Source organism: Acyrthosiphon pisum, chromosome A1 (assembly GCF_005508785.2).
Source record: "Acyrthosiphon pisum isolate AL4f chromosome A1, pea_aphid_22Mar2018_4r6ur, whole genome shotgun sequence".
Lineage (NCBI taxonomy): Eukaryota > Metazoa > Arthropoda > Insecta > Hemiptera > Aphididae > Acyrthosiphon > Acyrthosiphon pisum.
Window position 1 is genome coordinate 141,844,550 of NC_042494.1, and position 25,911 is coordinate 141,870,460.

The window sequence follows — 25,911 nt, forward strand, 5'->3', positions numbered from 1 at the left end:
TTCAAAATGTTGTACAAAAGTTTTCAATACTATTCAATACCGTATTCCATATTACTATAATAATTAAAAAAATAATATGTTTTGTAAAAATGTCATGTCTCTAAGAATGCTTAAATCAATTCAAATATTCGGTTCATATTGCAGTTTAAGAATAAAAATGATTGAGTAATTCTGTAATTTTTGTAGAATCACAAGAATGTTCAATAGCTGAACTTTTGGAACTTTAAAATTATATCCAGGTTAAAGGTTCAATTTATATATAATATATGACAATATGGTTACATTATCCTTTTGGAGTACATTATGTAACTAGAAATACGAGGGTACATGAAAATAAATTAAACCCAAAGTAGGCGTATAATGTAAATACACCTACGTCGTACATCCTACATATTATTATACTGTTATTCATAATAGTAGTATATTATAAAATATGTCTATGGTATAAGTATAAGTACATCCATCAAGGATAGACTTTACTCGTTATCTGAGATTTAAATTAAATAGAAAATGAATAATAATTATGAGTTTGTTGTATAAAAGTCGTTTTATAATTTTTTGTTATAGAATTCGAACAATTTCAATTTGATTCTTATGATGGTACTAAAGTTTGAATGTATAGCCGGAGAGGGCAATTCTTAAACGTAATACCCTTTTTTAATAATGAATTCTTGTGAAATGTATAATTCCAACTATTCCAAAATATGAACGTCAAAATAACTGTCTTAAATAATGTCAACGGGGTATTTATACAACATTTTAAATCTAACAGATTTATAATAAAAGTATCATAATATACATAGGTATGTGATTGTAGTAATTAATAATGTCGTTTTGATAAAATAAATCTCACGAATTTTTTTAGGTTATATTATATAGGTATATATTAGAAGTAAAAATATCGTAAGCATTTTTCAAATTACTGTTTTGAAAAATTTGTTTTGTAACCGGAATCTCGAAATTCTAATAAAAACAACAACACGCAATCGAATATCATTCTTTTTTTCTTTTATTAGTATTACCCACCTACGCACTCTTATGAATAATATCATATAATATAATATTAAATTAATACGTGTATCCATCCGATACACTTATATTATAAGGCATGTGTATAAACCTATACCTACCTATATATTATATGTAGGTATGCACACACCAACTGAATGCGTTCTGGATAAAGTGATTTTTTTTTTCCGTTGTTCGGAATATTATATTAATTTTTTTTTTTGTGCTTTCAATTTTGTCGCAAGGGGAAAACAAGTCGTTATCCGCGTTCGTATCGAGAACCGTACACACAATATATATGAATACGGTCCACTCGGATTCATAAATGCATGGCAATACCACTGTAGTACACGTTTACTATTACCCACCTCTATATTATAACGTATGCGGAATTTACTGACTGGATGAGTAATCGATTTTAATTTCCGGCGTTATATTGGATCTCCTAGGGCGATCGGCTGTACCATTATTATTTCATGAGAACGGCGCAGACATATGAAATGAAACCATTTTTTTTTTTACTGTATAATGTATATTATAAACAAAAAGAGAATATGATATACTTTTGTCTTTTGTGTAAAATTTTATTTTTTCCGTGCTCAGATTTTAGTATATAATACCTACCTACCTACCTGTATAATATATTATGATTATGATTATTAATATAATGGTCTTCCTTGTCTCTATTATAGTGGTTATATTATCAATGACTCGAACCATTTATACCTTCCGGCTTCCAACGTGCCTACACGCACTTCGTAATTTTTTCATCGAGTAAAACTGTATATAATACAGCGGCGTATTTAAGAATTGTTATAAGGAGGGGATGAGCCATTGAAAAGTATACGTAAAAGTGGGGGCCTTCGCCCCCCAAACCCCCATTTGAGGTTTCCAAAATGTGCTCACTAAATGCTGTACAGTTTACACTTTAAACACCATAAATTCTCCATTGAATACTAATTAGTCATTATTTTTAATGAATAACAATAACACATTTATTATTATTAATTAGATCTAAAATAAATTTCAAATTTTTAATTTACATTGAAAAAATATTCTTTGAGTTTAGACTTTTTAATAATTATCATCCTACTATCACCACCATAAATACGAATGTTGTTTTTCCAAACAAATAAGAAGGCTGATAGTCTGGTTAGGTGGAATATACTAGACCAGTGTTTTTTATGTCCAATTTTATCGTGGAACCCCACTTTGTTTCAATAATAATTTTTAGACTTTATCGTCATTTTAAGAAAGGATAACAGACAAACAGAAATTTTTAATTTTAATTTTAATGAGAATTTTGAGGAACCCTAAAGGCCTAAAGTGATCTCCGCGGAATCCCAGGGTTTCGTGGAACACAGTTTCGGAAACGCTGTACGAGACCATTCCATAATAATATAATATATTTATTTTGTATTTTAGTCTAAAAATATCTTGTTTTTATATTACAAATGTAAAAATTTGGCAAAAACCAATTTTTAAACCAATTTTACCACTTTTTTTCATACGCGAGGTCTCTAAATGTAAGCAAAAAGTGCGAGGCTCAGGGCCTAGGCCCTGCTCGCCCCCCCCCTCAAAGGACTCCTGCTGGTGCATCAAGTGTGGCCCGCATATATGTATATATCTGTATACAGAACAGATACAGCACTATAAAATAGAAATCGCACGAACTCGACATAGCGGAGTTTCAGTGGTGTAATAACAGCTGGCTATTAATTACCTTTTAACTGATTTTTTTTTACTTTATTTACAAAACTGAAAAATACATTAATATAGTAAATACTAAACACGATTTAGTGTCTAGATATAATTACTTATTTTCTAAAATCATAGAAAAAAAGACCAAGGGGGGATTGATCCCCCAAATTCCCCCTCGTAAATACGCCGCAGCTATAATAATACAGTGATCTGTACCTGCTCAATCAAGTATTGCCGAATATCATATTATGAACTTAAATATTTTAATAATATAACTTTCAAAATGGAAAATCTACATGGTTGATCCTAATATTATATTTATAGGTACCTATTACAGCCTATTGGTATGTATTAAATATATATAAAATACCTTTACAAAATACTTAATTTACAAATTATCTTTATTAAATACACTGAAGTGTAATAAAATATAATTTAATTAAATAAATCAACATGCTTAAACAAGTACAATAAACATATAATTACGGATAGGGTCATAAATTCATAAACGGAGGAATGTAATTCACATATGTTTTGTTTTTAAAATTTAAAATTAAAATTAACCTAAATAGACGACAACTCTCGGAATATAATATTATGATATCACAGACGTTTGTTATACATGTTATTTAATGTTAATATAAGTCCACTGAGCATTGAAGGGTTCGGACTGAATCGCACGTTAACGTATAGGTTCCGTCATCGCAGGCCTAGTTTAGTAGATTAATACAACCGTTTTTGTAGTTGTCCAACCTTTGAACAATTTTGAATAACATACAAATACAGTATCATTCTGGGAATAGTGAGTTGAAAAGACTTTTGATCTCTACTAGGAAATCTATTGCCAGCGCTTGCCTATTCGGAATAGAGTAATAACTGCACATTGGTGGTTTTAATATTATATTATAGACAATTTATTATGATCATGAGAATTTATGCGTATTTTGTATAGTTGGTAACGAATGCGATGTCCAATAGTAAGCATTCAATTGATTGGTGGTGAATTAACTGAATTAAAGCAAATTAAATTCGTATCTGAAATATAAGTACAGTAAAACAGGTATAGTGCAGGACGCACGTTATTTAATAGTTAATACATACAGGCTATAGCTTATTAAAGACTCTGAGCGGAGAGATAAATGTATTGATTTTACAATGATGTGTTTTTTTTGTGACTCACGAAACTTTTTGAGTGAAAAAAATATCTTAGATTTTCAACTTTGATGATGGTTTCTGGTAGAAAATTAGAACTAGTTCGTACTTATAGACTATAGTGAGAGTAAGAGTAAATCATTTTCAATACTTTTCAAGATAATCGAGAAACCTGGAATTTTGTACAACTACCTATAGTTTTTTGACGAGATCTAATTTGTTTTTTTGTTGGAACTCAAAAACGAATAACAGTATACAGATTCAAAAATGTTCAGAAAATGTAAATATTAGCATTTTTCACATTAAAATGTTTTCAAAATACTTCTTTTCTTTTTTTGTATATTAACATTGACATCTGACATTTTTGTCTTATTTCTATTATTTTTTTCTTGTAAATATTGATAGACAATAGCTTGAAAATTGAATACAAGGCTTTTCATAAATCATAAGAAGTTCATATTGTATCGTAAAAATGTAAAAAAAAATGTATCAAACTATTTTCTTTATAGACTTTGAAAAAGTCGTTGTAATTCAAGAATTTAAACCAAGACTTGAAACTTTTAACGTATTTTATTTTACACATTATGAAATTTTCAACGCAATGTTTTCGGCAAAAATTAATTCAACATATCGCAATAGGTAATAACGGTAAAATAAATTATTTTGATAACAATGTAAAATATTTACCATAACATTTACTTAGTAACATAATATACTGACAGAACTGACCTGTCTTCGCTCAGAATCGTTTTTCATATGCAATGATTTATCTTTGAAGTAGTATTTAACATTTCAATAGTTAAATTACAGTGATTTACTCAATGGTGAGGTACACACCATATTATCTACAGTACAACAGAGCAGTTACCTACTTTCCCCCTTTTTTATTATTTATATTTACTGTTTATAAAAGTATGTATTACTAATAATTATTGTACTTTGTAGCTTTATTTATACAACTTATAATTTATTTTTATATTAAATCAACTAAATTGAACTGATTTATTGTTGAGATATATATTTTAAATTAGTTTCATGGTTTAAAATTATCATCAACGTTTACAAATAATAAATCTATGTTGTTAAATATATTATTTTAAACAAATGCTATTAGATTTGGTTAGTTGAAATTTCAAATACTTACGGGTAAAAATTAAATTTGTTTTTTGACTGTAGGTAACCATTGATATAACGATACAATATATCAGGGGTGGCCAAACCGCGGCCCGCGTCATAGACTTTTGCGGCACGCATCTTAACGTAACATTAGACGTAAATTAACGTAAGAGCCAAGATGTAAAAAAAAAAAGGTCATATAATATATAATAATATGACCTTTTTTTTACATCTTGGCTCTTCGATTTTTATTAATATATTTGGTGGCTCGCGAGTCTCTTCTCGCTGGCCACCCCCGCAATATATTAATGGTAATTGTTTAATATTATGTTATTATATCAGATGATAGTATGATGGTTATAACTTATAGGTTTCTAGCATTTTCAATTAGTAGACCAGTAGAATGTTGTGGTCTCTATATAGATAGCCTTTCTTGTTAGTCGTTTGGTGTCTGTAAAGGGAAATTTTAAATCTATTAGTCATGTAATGTTCTTTAGCCATCATGTCGATACGTGTTATAACTTATTACCGGATATCCGGTGACTGTTATTTTTCAATACATACTCACTGTTGTTCACCACGGCGAGAGATATTAAACAGCGGTTTTGCTCGTAATAACTACCGGGTTAATCATACCGGGGATTGTGCTCGGTGTTAATAATTGCCGGCGCTTCCGGAAGTCCTTTTTGGGTGCCCGCAAAATCTCCCGCACGTACTGCTTCCACGCTGTCTCTCACATTATCTCTCTTCTCCTCTCTCTCTCTCTCTCTCTCTCTCTCTCTCTCTCTCTCTCTATCTCTTACTCCCACTCACTAACAGCTCCACCTACCAACCACCTCTCACCCAGTCGGCCACTCCGGCTGACGATACCCAACCGCGGTGGTATAACGTTGAATTCCGGCAGTGATAATAACATTAGTTTGCTCGGACAAAGTTTGAGGTGGATCGCGCGCGGAAAGGGTGCAGCGCCCGAACTCTCCTCCGGGGCGTCTTATTATAATAATATGTGCATAATGTATATGCAGAGTCAAAAGACAAACGTCTCGGCCAATATTAAATCGAACCTTGGGATAAACCGCGATTAAATCATGCACCCGACCGGCGATATTGTGCGTGTTCGAAAACGCTATTTTGCCGCCGTCGGGCGGTGTTTGGCTGCCATATATATATATATATATAATATATATATACATAATATATTGTACAACGACCGAGCGCGGTTTGTAGGGCGTACGAGCGGGTTATCGGCCAGACACACAACCTCCCAATCCCCATACGTATTATTATGCACACCGATAAATCGGATATGTGGGTTCGGCGTCTTTACAGTATACTTAAGGGACGCCGGGACGGGCGGTCTTGATTGTCGCCGCACTTGCAACGAGTCCGGATTTTGTTGCTAAAAAACTTACAGAAATTATACTCATACGCAATACTCGTAATATGCGTGATAACTATATGTTGGTGTGAATTATATTATATGCGACTGTACGGTACAGTCTGTACCGCATTATAGTAATATTTTTCCATTCTACTGGATCGTGCACGCGCCTTGCCAGAATGATTAAAAAAAAAAAATAAGGAATATAATTCGATTCGTTTTTAAATTAATATTTTTTTCATACAGAGAAACGAGTCATATATTGGTTTTAATTTTTAGCATAATTACAATTGTCGTATACTCATATCGCATATTTAACATAGTTGTTTCAAGAACTACGAGTATAAAACCGAATTGTGGTAAAATATAAAACTGCTTTTCATCGGAAACCGACACGACGTGACGCCGACGGTTAGCGTCTTATCGGTATTTCACGGTTTTGATCTGAAGACAGTGTGTGTAAAGATAACGGACGTCCAACGAAGTTAAAAAATTCACAAAGATTCAATTTCGACGAAAATGGTATGACAACAATGACATTTTTAGACGTTGAAGAAATCCCGAATTCGTATGGATTTCAAACGAAAACTGTTCTCAACGTTTAGCAGGGTCACTCGTGAAAAACCTCGTCGAATTCGTATCTGCAGTAGGTACAAGCTTCGCGTATGTATCTTATGCATGGGAATCAAATTTTTTTTCAAATCACTTTTTATGCTGACTACAATGTGCGTATAATAATACTAGAACATAAAACAAATATAACAACGCGAACGTAAATCGATTAAGGCGTGCGACTCCCGACGTTTTATACACTATTATGCTATATACAGTGGCGATGCTAGAGGAGGCTAAGGGGGCTATATCCCCCCTCCACTTGAGCATATTAATTTTAGTCTGAACTACAATATTATATTACAAAAAAAGATTTTACAAAAATGTGAGTGAAGGAAAGTTGAATGGGGACTTTTTAGAGGGACTTGGCCACTTCCCGTACGAAATGTCTACGCCACTGATTATAAATATAATATGTGTTATACACACACACACATTCATTTTCGACGAAAATGGAATTACAACGATGACATCCGTACGGATTTCAGACGAAACCGTAGGTACGCAACGTTTGCTCTCGAAAAACCTCGTCGAGGTACTTGGACGCGTCGTGTCTGCAGTATATTATAATATTATAATTTATAAGGTAATCGCGGTATTCTTTGGATATTTTTTGCAAGCGTCACGCGGTATGTCCCGTGTGCGGGAAACCAAATATCACTTTTTATGCGGACAACAATGTGCGTATACAATAATAATATATAATACTCGAACATAAAACAAATATAACAACGCGAACGTAAATCGATTAAGGCTCGCGCGCGACTCCACGCGTTTTATACATACATATATGTATATAATATACCTACGTGTGTATATTATATTATACGCACAAACACATCGGTATTATACGCGTTATATTATTATATACGCTGTTGACGATTTATACGATTTACGTGTTTTTTTTTTTCTGTTATTTATTCGTTATTATTATTATTATTATTATTATTTGATGAACGCAATATTAAACCGCGAGAGGAATCAACAAGGCGAAACAGCACCGGGTGACGCGTTCTCGGTGGCGGGACGAGGGCGGGGGGGGGGACGCGGCTGAATAATACAACACAAATGTCGTTGTTCCGCGGCGTTTTTTCTCTCCGCGCGTTCTGCATAATGCGCGGCGGCGTCTTCTTCATTTCGCGTTCGCGCGAGATTGATGCATCTGTCGCACATGTGCCGCCGCTGCGTGACTGACACACGCGCCCCCGTACACGACATCACCCGCCGCCCCTATGGCACTCGGTTCTCCACCACCTACGCCCGCGGTGGTTGTCTTTCGTCCGCGTTTATTAAAATAATATGTAAAGCATAATATATATTATTATTTTTATTTTCCCCGCCGTCGTTCTCATCCCTCGCTGTTTGGCAGGCCGCCTACGGTCTTGTTGCCGTTTTCTGCTCGGGGTCCGTCGCTCCGCGCTCTGTCGCCCCCAGACCGCACCACCCTCCCCCATATTGTCGTCGTCGGAATCGTCGTCTAATCGCTTTTTGATAGGATTACTCGTCGTCTCTCATTAGCGCGATCCGCATTCATAATAATAATATATAATATATACGCTCGCGGTGCTTTCGTGTCTGATCACGTTGATGTCGTCATATACGCGTTTCCCCGTTATCAACCCCTCCTATACTGCGATCCATCACCACCTGTCGAATCGAACGTTTCGCGATTGTCATAATAATTATTATTATATGTGTACCGTGCACGACTTACGGTAACCTGCAATTTATAAGGTTTATATAATTTATAATATGACTACCTAGTACGAACCTATAGCTACTGCATTACGGTGCCCAAATATAAAACCATTCATAGCCCATATCTAAGTATATTACATATATAGACGTGACTACATATTATTGGCTTAAATTTGTGTAGAATTTCCACGGTATGACTCTACGTATTATTATAATATATTATTACTACTATTATATAATATGTAGCTACTCAATACGTATATATTATATTATTATACGCACAGCGTAAATGCATTTCTATTTACCGTTTTCGGTCAAATTATATTCCTCTGTGATGCAAATAATGTGTGTAATACACCCTGAAACCGTTATATATTATAATTTACAACGTTTCATGCCTAAACTTTTTGTTATTTTTAAAAATTTTACATTTTTAAAAATCGATATACATTTTGCCCGGTATAAGTTTCATTAAAAAAAAAAAATAATAACTCGTAGTTTTTAAAGTGGCCCGTAATTTCTTTAGTCGATTTCTGTAACAATGCCTATTCTATTTATTATTTAAATTTTAAACTATTTTTTTATTATCAATTTTTTATTTTACATCCGTGTACCTAATAATGTATAGCCATATTTGTATTATACACAATATTATTATACTATATACAACACCGAATGTTTATTAATAACGAGAAATCCGCGTGTATCCAACAAAAACGTTTTAGAAAAACTATTTCGGTGTGTGGAAAGAATTTAGAAAAATGTTTTTTTGCAAAAACACGCAGTAGGTACATAAAAAAATTATATAATTTATTATTATATCATACACCTTCATAAATCAATAATAATAACTGATCTAAAATCACTGGCGTAGTGCAAAACTGAAATTATAGATAAAAGTCCCATATTTTTATGTTCCATCCCCACGTACGTGTGTAAAAATGATCAACATTCAATGGTATTAGTGTATTACCATAGAACATTAATGTATTACTTAGGTACTATGTTAGGATTTTTTTAACATTATAACATCGACATACATGTAGCTCAGATATTATATTTAAATTAGTTCAAATAGCAATTTTTTTAGTTAGTTGATAGTAAAAGTTTATTATTATAAATTATATTCAATTACCTATACGTAAAACTGTTTTTGACAGTAAGACACGATTGTAAATTAATTTATATTTTTATAACGCACATTTTTGAACAAATTACTGTACTTTATGCATCTTTATCATACTTTTCCGAGATTGCCAACAATATTCAATACATAGTTCTACAAAAATGTGCAACATGATTATTTATAATTATCAAATAAAATATTTTGCCTAATAATTTGGATTCACGTATAATAGTTCGCAACGATCACATTCTCGAAAATCATGCTGGAATATATTTTAGGTACTCGTTATATTTAAGTTTAAATAAATAATAATTATGCTATTCAGCTTAAAGTGACTTTTTTATAACTTTATACTATTTTAAATTTTTACTTAAACTCAATTTTTATGAAATTTGATTATTTTATTTGTTCTGTGTAGCATTTCAAAACAAATTAATTTTTCTTTTGTGATTATGTTAGTATATCATCAGAAATTCAGAGAACAGTGAAAAATCATTTTTGAAAAACTTTTCTTTACTTAAAGTTTATTTATTGTAAAGTATAAATAATTAGGACGTATATATTTCTAACACGTAATTCTATTGTATAATATACGTAGGAAATGTCTATTCAGTTATAATTTTGTGAATAAGTTCATAAGTTCGTCAAGTTTTACGGGTGTTGTTATTTACTATCAGAACTTTCTACAAATATACATTTATTTTTTTCTAAAAGTTTCATAATTTTTATTGGAGCTTTATGTACGCAAATTAGGATTAAAAAACTAAGCAACTAATAATATTACTTGTTAAGTTTTTTAATTATTGAGGACCTAACATATTATAGTATTATTGAAATAAATAATTATATTATATATACACGTTATAAGCCCTCTGTAAAAATATGGTGTCGAGCTGTACTAATGTTATATTATATTTCTCAAATTTAAGTGAAAACATAATTATTCGGATAGTTAAATATTAAATGTTCGTTGAGATTAAAGTCTGTTGTATATTTCATTACGTTTGCTATTGCATTCCACATAATAATATTTTTTACACTTTATTTGTTCAGTATAAAAGTGAAATAAAAAAACGTTTATTACTCGTATATTATCGTTTTATGCGTCTTCCGAAACGTATGAGGGACGAATTAATACATATTTTGATTCGTTTGGGCATTTTCTACATACATTTATCAAGGAACCCCCGTCCAATTTCGATAATAATTTTAATAACATAATATTGATAACACTCGTAGTAATAAAATATATTTTGTTGTTTCAGTGATTTCGGGTGATCCGGAGTTTACGGAACCCATAACGAACGTGACGGTACCTGCAGGACGTAGTGTAAAGCTAGGATGCTCCGTCAGAAATCTGGGATCATACAAGGTTTGATATATTATTTTTTTTCCATCGGAAATCGAATACGTGCTTAATATTACAGATAGGTACATATATATATATTTATATGATTTTTCCTCGCTCGTCGAAACCAGAATCCATTATTTTGATTGAACCCGGCGAGGAAAAAACACTCTCTTCACACACTGTCACATTATCTGGATTTGGCGAATCAACTATGAGTACTATATATACCTATGTTATTTTTCGGATGGAAAGTAATATTATTTCAATCAAATTTACCACGAAGAAAAATACGCATTTCGTCACAAAAACGAAATACGAGTTCTGACCATTTTTCGTCTCTATATAATATTAAATATCATTTATTTTTTTATATTTTCATTTATAGTAGGTACCTACTTATAAAACGTAATTATTTGAAGTAGATTCTAATCATTGATGTGTACAACTCCATCAAATTTTCGATTCGTTTATTTGAAATAATATTATTTATTATACCTGCAAATACCTACGCTATTTTTAAAATACTTTTACGCATATAATAATATTAATTATTTTTTATTTGGTGGTACGAATTGTTTAAAAACACAATAATAATGTATTAATGTATTATTATTATATTATATTTGTACGCGAAACAGTCGTGTTTTAGCAGCTCATACGTGCAATTAAATCTCTGACTATGGTCTAATAGACGTTTGTTAGGTACCTAGCTAGTTCTTTATATTCCACACGATCGGTGAACTATGTTTAGATTTCTTATCGCACAATGAAAACAATAAATTACATTAGTCGTCGGTTCTTCCGCGGCTTTCCCAGTTGTTAGTATTATGGTAAGTTTAAATGTTTGTTTTAACATTAAGTTTAATTAGTTTTTGTATTTTCTCTCGACGCCCGTCTCGAACCAGAGAGGCCTTATTTATTAACATTGTAGACCGTGGTTGTAGTTGTAGAGATGGAAAAAAATAACTATTTTAATTTTTTTTTATTGCAGTGCGTTTTGCGTGAATTCATTGTAATATACTTTGGTGACTAGCGATACTTACTTACTAGAAATTCTAAGTATATTAATTTAGTACGACATGAACGCAATATAATATCATTGAAAATATTATATTATATTATCAATACGTCCTATTTATGTCTTATTTACACGAATATCGGTGTAGTGTAAATACGTATCCACGATGTGTGCGAGTTGTGTTGTTCTGATATTAAATTGATGTGCAGGGATCAAAGAATTGAGCATACATAAAAAAAAAATTAATACGATATATCTAAACATAATTATAATTTATAAACCTTATACAATGAAGCAGATATTTTCTGCGTTCACGTTATAGCTGATAAGAGCACTATATTTCTATTTAATTTTTTATTTTATTTATCTTAATAATTTTAAACTATTATATTTCACAAATATAAACTATTATTTTCATTTGATTTGTATTATACCCATCAGATGCGCCTGTTTAAATACACTGTTTATAGAAATTATGCTAAAATCGCGTATTTACATGTGCAAAAACACCGAGTCGTATTTCGTAGTATTTAAATTCAACTTATCTGAAGGTATAAACGATAAATGGTATTTACAATAAATCATATGTATACAAAATGGTTTCTGATTGCGTCGTATATATTTATATGGTTATAACCTGTGTATCTTTGTAGTAAGTACATTATACAATATATTTATCTACATAAATGTTTTTTAAAACATATTTTATAAATAACACGGGATAATCATAAATTAGTTTTTTTATTGTATTTTATTTTAGTTTTGATTTAAAATAAATAATATAATATAGATGCAATAATATGTAGTTCGCTCTACTTTAAGTTCATAAAAACTAATTTAAGAGTTAATATTTTAAAACTCTATTTTCAGGTATTGTATTATTTTTTTTTTTTTATACTTTTTGGTTTTTGGAAATTTGTAGTACCTACGTCCGACCTTTGTCCTACGTTATATTATACTTGAACATTTAACCTTCTTGAGGCCTTTGATCCCAAAAATAAACACACTCATATTTATGTATGTATGAACATTTTTCTCGAGTGTCACGTTACGGATGTTTGCATTTGAAAAACCAAAGTCGGTATTATGCACAGACATGGTGAACATTTGAGGCGTGTGCCAGAAAAAGGGCAATTGGAGCCGTATAAGGGTGAAAAAATCCGTTCAAAAATGCCAGAGGTATTCATTCTGTTTTGCACAGCTGTATAATTCTCGTCTAGCATAACGCACGTGTGTCGAATTTAAAGTTTACGAATACACCCTTTTTTTTTTATAGGTAATCTCTTTACCACACGACTCAAATAACTAAGCGAACTCATACTGTGGCCATCAATTTTGATTTGAAATTATTTTCATTTTCTTGTACATTGATAAAACCCACCTTATGTGATTTGTGTTCGTTATATGTATTTAAAGGCATGTTATTCTATTTAGGTTTAAGTCTATATATTATGCAGAAACGCGGTTACTGTACCTACATCAAAACGACAATCGAACCCAAATTACACGATTCATGTACAGAACTTACGGATATATCGGGATATATTTATATGACGCTAAATGTTAAACAAAACTGAAAATGTATTTATCGGAAATGTATATATTCAAATTTTTTTTTTCAACTGTTGCCCATTAATGATATCTAGCTGTAGCAATAGCTATACCAATGTTTGTTGTTTTAGAATTTAGTCGTTTTATGTGTGGGAGATTTTATATTGATAAAAATATATCATTCTATGTTAATTTCAAATAATTCAACTATTTGATTAATCAAAAAGGAAATATGGTTTTCATTTAATGATATGAAATTTTCAATTATTATATAAACAGAGAATATGAATTAACATGTCCTCAGATGTACATGATAGCTGTTGATTCATATGTAAACGGTTAAAATGTTAGTACCTAGTAAAAGGTCGTTTGCGTCCAGTTGAAAGTGCCACTCTGAAGCCCATTCATCATATTTCACGTTTTATCAAAATATAATATTATATATTATGTGATTTTCTGACGGTTAACCAAAGTATATTGTTGACAACATACTTTATTCATCTAAGTTACTTAACTATACTTTTCTTATGTTTTGAAATGTTTAAGTTTTTGACTAGCGTAGGACAACTAACCGATTCAATATCATAAAGGTTATGCAAAAGTTGCGATATTAAGGTAGAGAAGGGCACCACCTGAGAGTAATTGGCCAATTTTGCCGGTGTTGCCCTTCGTTTTTGATTATTATTTTTGGTAGCTGCAGGGCCGCGAGCGCTGAACATTAGTTTAACCAACCAATTTCTACCCTCTTTCACTTATTTTTATCTTAAGTACTACTCCTTTTACTCCATTGTAATAATGATAAGAGTCATAATAATAATAAAAATAATAATAATAATAATAATAATTTATGGCAATAATAATTATAATGATGATAAAATAATAGTACTGCAGACCAAATGTTTTTATCTTTATTTTTTCGGAATTGTAAAAGTTGAATCAACTTACTGAGTCTTTTACTTCCGGTCTGCAATGATTTATTAAAATACTATAGGGATTTAAAATAATAAAAAGTATCTGGTATATACAATGGAAAAATACTAAATTTGACATCATGTGTACGATGTACAATCACGGTTTATATTTGTCAAAAAATAAAATATTTCCGAACCACTTTTTGTATTTTGTTTAGCTTTTCTTATAATATTATTTCCATTTAGATTGATTTATTTTCGTCAATATGTGTCGTTAATTCGTTTCGTGAACATCTCCTTAAGGGCTGCCTCAATAAATAATACATGTGTGTCAGTAAAAAAAGTCTTTCGTAAATCTCAAGTCATATATTTAAATTATATTTATTTAAATATTATCGTTTTCCTTACAAAAATTACAATAATATGATTTGATACTAAAAAATAACAAAAATTCAAAGAAAGTAAGTATAGACTACTCAGGTATGAGGTGTAGTAAAAGTAAAGTAACTTTTTTGATTGAGAAGTTAAAGTTTAAAAATTAATATTATAGTATTAATATTTAATGATTATAAATATCTATAATACATATAGGCAGATAAAAACAATTATAACAATTAAGTAGTATATGTATAAAAAAAATACTGAATGGTTTTTAAAATTAATTTAAACATGATCATTGTTATGAAATAATATAGTTCATTAATATAAAATTAAAAAATCATTAAATAAATATTTTATAATAAGCTGTTATTTTTCTAAAATAATTTTTTTTTTTTTTTTGGCGGGGGGGACTTACAATTTTATATTACAAACACAATATGGCTTAAATATAGAATAATTAATGATGTAATAATAATAATAATTAATGTTACCTAAGTAGGAAGATATTTTGTCTGATAATTTATTTTCAAATATTAACTCTACAATGAAAAAAGTACCTGTTTACCACTCATTATGTTATTTTATAATATATATCATATTATAATTTTTTTAGTTATACAGTTTAAATAAAATCGAATTAGTTATTATAATATTATATTGTAATTAAAATGACTCATTTTTTAAAATAAAAACTATCGTGCAAAAATGATCAACCTACTATATACCTACCTAGTAAGAATCAAAATTCACATAAATAATACTTGTCGATGTTAAAATAGGAAATAACAATATATTTTTATGTCCTTTTTAATTTATTAGTTGTCTTCATTGTATTTTAGGTGAATTCAATTAGACACATTTACTTATAAGTTATATTATTATAATATATATTTATTGAGTTATTATATTAAGTATGTTGTATTAATATTATTATTTTTTCGCCGTTCTTTTCCAATATTTAACGTCGTTGTTTTTTTTACTTTTTTCTTTCGGAAAGCACTTTGTAGAAAAGTAAAAGTGATCAGAGTAGGTTTTGAGAAATTCTTGTAATATGACGGAAAACAGTGATGTGAGAAGGCACCATTTTTTTTTTATCGAAACACACTTATCGATCTATCTCAATCTAGTATCAACCTTTTTAAAAATTGTATCATGAAAATATTTTCATCAGAAATACAAAAAAAAAAAACAGGGAAAATATTGGTTTAATCAGTTTACTATAAGGCCAGAGTCTTCGACCGTTTTTTTTTTGATTGTCTAACGTTTGATTTTAATATAATTTGTCTGGGTAGTGGGTAGTATGTTCTATGGAATTCTTATATAATAATAATATCTGATATTTAATTCCTCAACATTTAATTTAATGTAGGTATTTATATTTACTTTATTAATAATAATTTATATAATGTATACTCGTATTAAATATGAAAACATTTGCAAATACTATTTCGCATCCAAAAAAAAAAATCAATTTAGTGAACAAACTATGCGATTCAATGAGACCAAGTAACTTTTATGAATAAATGATAAAATATATAAAATTATATAATATTACCTATAGTAAAGTTTTTACAATAAAACGATTTTTCAATGTATTGATGATTATAAAAAATGTGGATATATTAATTTTATATAACATTATGGGTTTTTTTTTACTTCAAGAAATACTTGCAGACTGCAGTATAGGTATATCATATTTTAACTGTTTAACCAAACCACAAAAGATGATTGGCACAAGAAATCGTGCTTCATCATATAATAGATAGATAATAATATTATGCTTTAATGATACGACATTATTATTATTATTTTTTTTTTTTAAACGACACCTTTAAACTTTTGATTATATAGTTTCTGATGGACAATTATTTATCAGGAAAATGTCATAACCTTATGAGGGAAATGATATATCTCCCAAGGATAAAGAACAACTTTTTTTGTATTAAAAGTGTCGCCGAAATGTTTTTGTCAAAAAAAAACCCCTGCAATTACTAGCTCTAAAACGTCCACTTTTCAAAATCAGATTTCGATTAGTATCATTCTGTCAATGTTACACTCTCTTAAAAGTAAAAAGATGCTATATCATTCTTTTTTAAATGGTTGTTTACAAACGCGATGCACTGAGCCGGAAAATAATAATTTTTTATGGTCGATGGCTTTGGAAGCGCATAACACAACAATTATTATTTTAAACGTGCCAGCACAAATATCTCTACAGCTTTATTATTGTTGCTTATAATATTTTAAAATTATATTTTTGTTTACAGGTAGCTTGGATGCACTTTGAACAGTCTGCCATATTGACCGTGAATAGCCACGTGATCACTAGAAATCCAAGAATTACCGTGTCCCACGATAAGCACCGTACGTGGTTTTTGCACATAAACAATGTGCAGCAAGAAGATCGAGGCCGTTACATGTGTCAAATAAATACGATCACTGCTAAAACTCAAATCGGATATCTCAATGTTGTCGGTGAGTAATCGATAATGTAATATATTATACCTAATTATTTTTATATTTTAAATATTTGAATCTGCTCTACAAATTGTGTCTCATAATCATATTATAATGGTTACGATATTATTGATGTATAGTTTTAAATCCTACTGCTAATATGTAGGTACTAAGTACCTGGTACTTATATTGTGTTATTACCGATGCCAATAGTTTTTGTATACCATTACACACTCATACAAATTTCGTTTATGCCTATATTAATTGTAACATGTATGTTTTACACGGCCCGTCTGCATAATAAAACAAATATCAAGAAAATATAATTTATTATAATATTTAAATTGGTAACCCTATAGTGAAAAATGGAAGCTAAAAATTAAGCATTCTAATCCTAATTGATGCATGCGTAATTTTATGAGAAAAATTTTGTTTTGATGGAAATCATTTTCCAAAGTTTGAAACGCTGTGGTCGTATATTATTATAATTGGATAGTTATTGACTTTTGTCGATTTGATGGTCTTAATAAGGAGGAAAAAAATAATATAAAAATATCTTGGTATTTGACAAAAAATAATTTTTCTTTAGTTATGGTACATATAATGATTACGATTTTAGTTGAAATTCTTTGATCATTAATGATATTTTATAAAATCTTCCAGTCTAATTCAAAATACATATTATACACATATGGACATTATATAGACATTTGATACATAATATTATATATTATACACCGTTACATGCATTACACTTTTAGTTTAAAACATAGTCAATACTTGTTACTCGTATGTAACTGTTTGTTCGTTAATTATGTATGGGTAGTGAATTGGTGAACATAACTAACCATATTTATTTATTATTGTTTATTTAAACGGACTGAAGCCTATTGGCGATTGAAAGCTTATCAATTATCAGGCCGGCGGGGGGTGGATCTGTAACGGGGAACATGTAAAATAACATATAAATGATACACTGCAGCGTCCCAGTTACATCTTATCAATTTCAATCACCAATATGCGCATAATATGTTGTCCGATTATTTGATTAGCCGCAAAGTTATGATAATACTATTAGCTGTATAGGTACCTCGTATGTGATTTATGATCCGGAATCCGAATGTACTTTTGATGTCATTATTAATTTGTGTTCGAAACACAGCGAGTAGTGCAAACGAGTATTATAAATTATAATAGATACGGCGCTAACAAATTTAACTAATTAACACGATTAAAATGTAGCCTATAGGTGTATAAGAAACCGTGGTTAGGTACATTTATTTTAACGTTACAAAAACAACACTTAAAACTTTCACGGAAATGATAAAAAAAAGAAAATTTAACTATAGGTATAAATTATATTTTAATTCAGTTTATTTTTGTTGGCGATTTTTACTTCACAATAATTCTGGTATGCTGCAAGTATTCAGATCACTTCTTTAGGGGGGCTAGGGGGCTGCAACCCCAGCACTGACATAATTATGGGCCACCATATTATATTACTGTAATACAGTCATATACGTTTGATTTATATCAACCAACATTAAATAATTACTGATAGACACTTATGGAATAATTTATTTATAATCTTAAAATAATCGTTGGAGAGTCTTAGTTGAAGCTGCGAAACGCCTTCAAGTAAAACGATATTATTATTTTTGCCGATGATCCACATCATTCAGATGATGACGATGGTATTATTATTATTATTGTTGTTGTTGTTGTTGTTGACTGTTGTGGCTGTTGTCGTCGGACGAAAAACCGGAACAAATGTACGACGTCGTCACCGGGCTCGGGTGCGGTATAATTATGTGGGCTCCGTTCGTGACCGAAAATAAAGACCGTCGGTCACGTTGTCCCATAAATAACCCACCGCCCCGCCGGGCGGCCCCCTTAATTGGCGTTGATATATATTGTTTTCGGCGTGGCGCAACGTATCATATTATGACGTAATATATATAAAAGTTCAGTTTAAACTTGTAAATCCCCCGTGCGCCTATTAATTCATAATTCGCTTTCGGCCGCCGCTGCTGCTGCGGGGCCGGGGATAGCGGCCCTCGGAACGGCGAAAGGATTCACGGGGAGGGCAGAGGGCGAGGCGAAGATGGCGGGCGCTGGTGGCGAAAAAGACTGCCACGGGGGGGGGGGGGGATTCTATAACTTTGAATTGATTGCTTGTCACCGTCCGCGTGATATATCATTTGCCTCGTTGACAACCGTATATTATAGGTACCACCTGGGAACCGCCACCGCCACGTCGTCCTCCGATCGTTTTCGGTCCGATCCGTCGCTCATTTATATCTCTGCACGCGCACGTGGGTAATAAATATATATTATAATGTATTATGATGGCGTGCGCGTTTTTCACGCGGTGATTGTACGCCGTCGCCGCCCGAAATCGCGCAGAACCGCGAGATTTTCCGGACCAGTGTGTTGGTAATAGTCGTAAAGCGCGCAGGTTGCCGATTTATAACCTATAACCGTGGTTGTGATTTGGTATGTAACGCGTGCACAACGTGGGTATTAATATCGTCGCAAATACTTACGACGTTTTCGAGCTCGGATTACGTATGTTAGGTAGTTGTTATAGGTACCAATGTCGTTCTGTCTCCACGACGATTGATTCGCAAACTGCTCGTCGTTTTTGACATTCGTCCCGAATGCTATAATAATAATTGAACCAGTAACCAGTAACCACTATACCGTTACAGCTATCTGAGCCTCGCAATATTGCAATCGCTAGTTGATGCCTCGATTGTATTCACCACGTGATGTATTATTGTTATGTGTACGCAGTCGTTATTGTGGACATTTAAAACTTTATCGACGATCAGAGCTTTGCGATTTCATAATACGTTACAAAAAAATAACAATACAATCCAAATAAATAATACATGCCATGGTAAATAGTTATATCCGTTTTTAGGATCAGTGAACGCTGCTCGGTTGTACAGTGTATATTTAATAGGTTCACCACGCGTATATTTTAAATGGAAATTTATTTTAATTACTAAAACGAAGTTTATATTTATTAGAGTAATTTGATTTCCGTACCAGAGTTAACTGTAAAATGGGAATGTTCAAATCATGATTATTGTATTGAATTGTAGGTAGTTGGAACCTCCTATATATTATTTATATTATGTTTTCTTGTAAACATAATAATTTAAATATATATCTAAATAATATTACATAAAATCAATTATATACGTCGTGAATAAATTATTTTACCGATTAACACATTGAAGACCTTTAACAATTTTTGTAACTATTTTTCGTATAGGCGACAGTATATTATACACCATTTTATTTGATTAACCTAATCTAGCTGGGAAAAAAGTTATTTCAGTAAAAATTGAAAAATAAATACATATTACATTTCAGAATAAAACATAAATTAAATAATTTATAAATAGCTGAAATATGTATATACAGTTTTTGTTTTAAATCTTATTCAACATGTATAGTGCTTTGATGGTAACAATATATACATAATATCCAGCGCGTTAAATGAAAAAAAAATAGCAGCCCGGCGACGCGGCCCGCGACCGTGTACCTATATTATATATTAAATCGAAGTTAAGTTCTCCCATTTAAACTGTTTAAATATTCTGATGTTTCCGTAGTCTTCCTGGAAATAAAAATCCTCTGAACCAATTAACATAAAATAAATATCAAATCATCAAAACATATTTTCGGAATTAATTGTTCTTTTTCAAATGAAAATATAATCTAAAATTCGGACGGCGGTCGTGTCTTTTAGCCACAATGCCCGGGCCATTAAGCGGAAATCCATCAAAATTTCATGGATAGGCTAACATTTTTAAAATTAATTTAAGCGGGAATGGGTGGGGGTGGCGTCCGATTACACACGACTAAAAATGTGTCTGTTTTTAGAAGGCTAATGTGGTTTTGGTGGGGGGGGGGGGGCTAAGTTAGTAAATATTAACTTTTGCCGAAAACATAAATTTATTTTATTATATTATTATAATTTATTTATGGTACCTATATTGTATAGGTGTATTTTATATCACAAGTTATTGTTATTAATTTTTGAGTCAATGCCGACTTATAGCGGAACAGTATGAATAAGTTCGTGATATAAATAGACTATAGTTCAAAATGAATCTAAATATTTTGAAAATGTCAATGTCTACAGTAAAATACAATATATATACTAAATATACCATATACCTACGTAAAAGATTTGACTTCATCCATAATTCATTGTGATGGTAATTTTTATTTTAGATTTTCGGGTTTCAGTTAGAACCTTATGAGTTATGAGAAACCTTGTATTAAATGTTCAATCCTTCACTATAAACAAAAAATTCAAATTTCTTTAAACATTTCTAAAAATTGTACCAACATGCTATACATTTTTGACAACAAATTTACAAACTAATTTGCAAATTTTCGTAAGCTTGACGAATTTTATTGAAATTTGAACTTGAAACTCACATAAAACGTGTGTATCTTCTATATTATTAAATACAATTTATGTACGATTTTTTATTAAATTGTGAAGACTGTTCACTGAGCCTACATAGATTTACAAACATTTTTATTAGAACATTTAAAATGTCTATTTATAGCTTAAATTTCTTATAAAAATATTTTAAAAACGGCATAGAGTATAGGAAATGATCGTTTAAGTAAAAAAGTTTTTACAATCAATAGCTTTTGAATTACAACAATAAACCTAAAATCATTTCTTAGGAAATCGTTATTTATTGCATGTGAATATTCAATTTCGTCAAAATTAAAACTCTAAACGCTTCAACAAATATTTGTGGAAATCCACTCCACTTTGTTCATAATTCTTGTAAGCGAACTTCTATAGAATTTTGTACTTATTATATTGTAAGACCTAAGGTGACTATGAAATATGAATATTGAAAATTGTATGCATTTTTAAGTTTTAATTACACAATAATTTGTACACTTTCACAATTTTGATGAATTTCTGACAAAAACAACTCATGAAAAAAATATTATAGATTTATCCGTTTTTTTTTCAATTCCAGTATTATAAATTTATGTAGATCCATGTATTATATTATATAATATAATATTATTAACTGTATTTGTATTCACCACTATTTATAATCCTTTTTTTTACTTTACCTTCTGTTACGTGAAGCAATATAATGGGTATTTGTTATGATATATTAATATATTGTATACATTTCAAACGTATATAATATATATTTTTCATCAACATTTTCGAAGTTGGTATAACGGACGTGGTTAAAAAAATGTTTTTACCGGAAAACCTTAACGAAGTAAAATGTCCGTCAAAAGGGTTAGGTGTGATTATATAACTACTAGAAGGCACGACAGCGCACGTTTGTGTCACAAATCATTGTGGACAAGTGAAATGTAAGTATCTCTAATTAAGAAAATCACCGTTAAATTTTAATGATTAATGTATATTGTCAAATGTCAACTGTGTATTGAAGTATTGCCTACAACGTTTATATTTCAATTTTGTATTTACTAACTTAAATCATATTATTATTATAATTTAATAATAAATAAACAGTCAGTAACACCCCATGTTCTGCGAGATGTGAAAGCATATTCCACAGAAATAATATACGATAGGTATTATGACATGAATTAGTTGTTACTATGAATTTAATTTTGATGTTTTTAACACATATTTTAACAATATTTTAATGCGCCTTATGATGGGCTTATGAGTATCAGATAGGTAACCAATTTAAATAGTTTAATTATCTATTGAACATAAAAATTAAATTAAAATTAATTAATGCTAAATGGTTACGAATTAAGCTCTATTCGTATTAGGTAAATGTTTGTATTAACAGCGACACCGTCCTGCTAAAATCTAAAATAAAAAGTTTTATTAAAAGAACAATAACTCATTCATTGTTTTGTTTAGTTTCTATAATAATTATTCGTAATACCTATATTAGAGTTTACCAAATTATAAAATAAAAACAACTTTTTACTCGATAATGTATCATAGATTGTGAAATTTCAATGAATAATAGCACTGCTGAGATATGTGTTAAGATAGCAGTTCTCGAAAACAATAAGTCTTAGTCCTATGCAATTTATTTTATGACTCGTTTCTCATTCATATTTTGTTTTACACTGCTTTTTACATATTTTCTCAGTGATATTGTCAGATAGTACATCAACTTACATGTTGAGTCGGTAAGAACTCTTCTCTATTTAAAAAAAGTATTATAAAAACCATTTATATCACTCGTTTAATTTTTAACTTTAATTATCTTATACATTCTTCAACAAATTATTTTAATTTAGTTTATCATTTGTATATTGTATATATTTTGTTTAAATTAAAGAGTCATGTCGTAATGTAATTTAATTTAATAATGTTTTGAATAACTAAAAAAAAAAACCATTATAATTAACTATAATAATAACATTTTTCCACTTTCGTACTTTTTTCAGTATTTTATAAAAAAGCACGGAAAATTCAAAGATTTTTATTCACCCAAATACCTATTAATCTGATATACAGAAATAATGTTAAATAATAAAAATAATAATTTTTTTTTGTAAACAATTAACGCCTAACGGCTTTTTAATAACAATTATAGTGTACATTTAAAAATATTTTGTCCATAATAGAAATTATTATTTTATACGAAAATAGATATATGTCATATGAAAATATTATATGATTAAATTAAAAAGCAAATATATTAAGCACCTATACCTAGTGTATTAAGTAGTTCTAAGTACGAAAATGACGGTTTGTTGTTGGACACCGTTCTGATATGTGAAAATTATTAGCAAAATTTGTCCGACAAATCGGTAGGTGAAAATAACTATTAAAGTATGATATTACCAGGAACACGGATATGCTGAGACGTTCTAACAAACTGGGCGAGTCGACGTGTCCCTCAATTAACCCCCGAATAAAATGACAGCCGGATATCTAACGACGTTCGGATAACGATTTGAGTTGGGCAATGTACGTTAACCTGCGGATGCAAAATTTAGGAATTGTTTTTGGCCTCACCAGAATTCTCCACACGTCGCACCAGGTACAAGCAAGGGATTGAAGAAAACATACAATGTATAATAATATTATGTACATATTATTAAAAATGCATTTTATCATATATACTGTACGAAGCAAATAAAATGTATACAAAATACATAATACAATAATTAAAGCACTAAATTAATTAAAATGTTTTTAAGTTTTACAGACAATATAAAACAATGTATTTTGTCAATCGCAGCTACGTATTTTTTTTTCCGAAACGTGTGCTACAAATAATAATAAATAAGTAATAACCAAAATGGGTCGCTGTATATAATCAAATAATAATGATGCATTATAATATATTGTAGACATCTGCTAATAATATATTGCTATACACGGACTATAATATTATATTATTACTATACAATGTAGTGCATATTATGTAATATATAGTGCGCATATTTGTCTTCGCCATTATAATGTAAAACGTATTCGCTCCGTGTTTTTTCTTTTAAGCCACGAAGGTGACCGGCCGGACGGTAGGTAGGTATAACGTGTTTATCTAAAATATCATTATTAACTCTTCCCTGTATATGCGGTGTGGCTTAGTGTAACGAATATTATTGGGAAATATTTTTTAGACCCGCCGTGACATGTACATAGGTACACGGAACGGCTTTTAAAAGGAATGCGTGTTATATGTGTTGTGTGCGGTGCGTGTGTTTGTGTGCGTTTGCACGCGTATGATGTATACCAAAGGCTCTTTGATGCGATTCATAAATAAATTGGGTATCGTTATCCCGGCATCCGGCGTAAAGGTAAAAATACAAACCAACCCGGTCAGTATATTATTACATTACCGATATATCTAAGGGGAGACAAAAGTCACATTTCTCGAGAGACACTCAGATTTTCCGGCTAGTGTGTCGTGTACATTATATAAGTGCACTCGTACGTTCGGCTTCGTGGTCAGTGCAGATAATGGAATATGGTAGCCAGTATAGGTAGGTATATAAGGTGAACGATCGTAACGGAATTCAAAGATATACATATTATTATGGGTACCCATAAGACGCGCGTGTATATATATAGTTATTATTACGATCCGGAAAGCGAACATACCGCTACTACGCATAATATATTGACCAAAGATCCAAATCAATTTTTATTTTTTTGCGCAGATTTTGAATTAGATTTTATACCCGAATACCACGACTACGTCGACAACACTACGATATACGACGACGACCACCACACCACCACCGACACCTATCGAGACTGTTTACGAGAGTACTATTTTTTAACATACAGTTATACCTGTATAATAATATACTATACATGGGGCAACAGAAATACCTGACAATATTAGACATAAAGACATGATACTATTTAAACGTAGGTATGAGATTATGAGAAAGATTATGAAAATTGAAAATTGTATGGATAATAAATAATTT

General features: G+C 30.5%; 1 protein-coding gene across 1 annotated transcript in view; it reads left to right on the forward strand.

The window, feature by feature from the left end:
* LOC100575715 (neurotrimin-like) overlaps nt 1–25,911 on the forward strand; it is a 58,871-nt gene that overhangs the window by 20,671 nt on the left and 12,289 nt on the right. The window contains exons 2-3 of the mRNA XM_029488474.1: nt 11,060–11,166; nt 17,274–17,481. Coding sequence (XP_029344334.1) covers nt 11,060–11,166; nt 17,274–17,481 — 315 coding nt within the window. The remainder of the gene's footprint in view (nt 1–11,059; nt 11,167–17,273; nt 17,482–25,911) is intronic.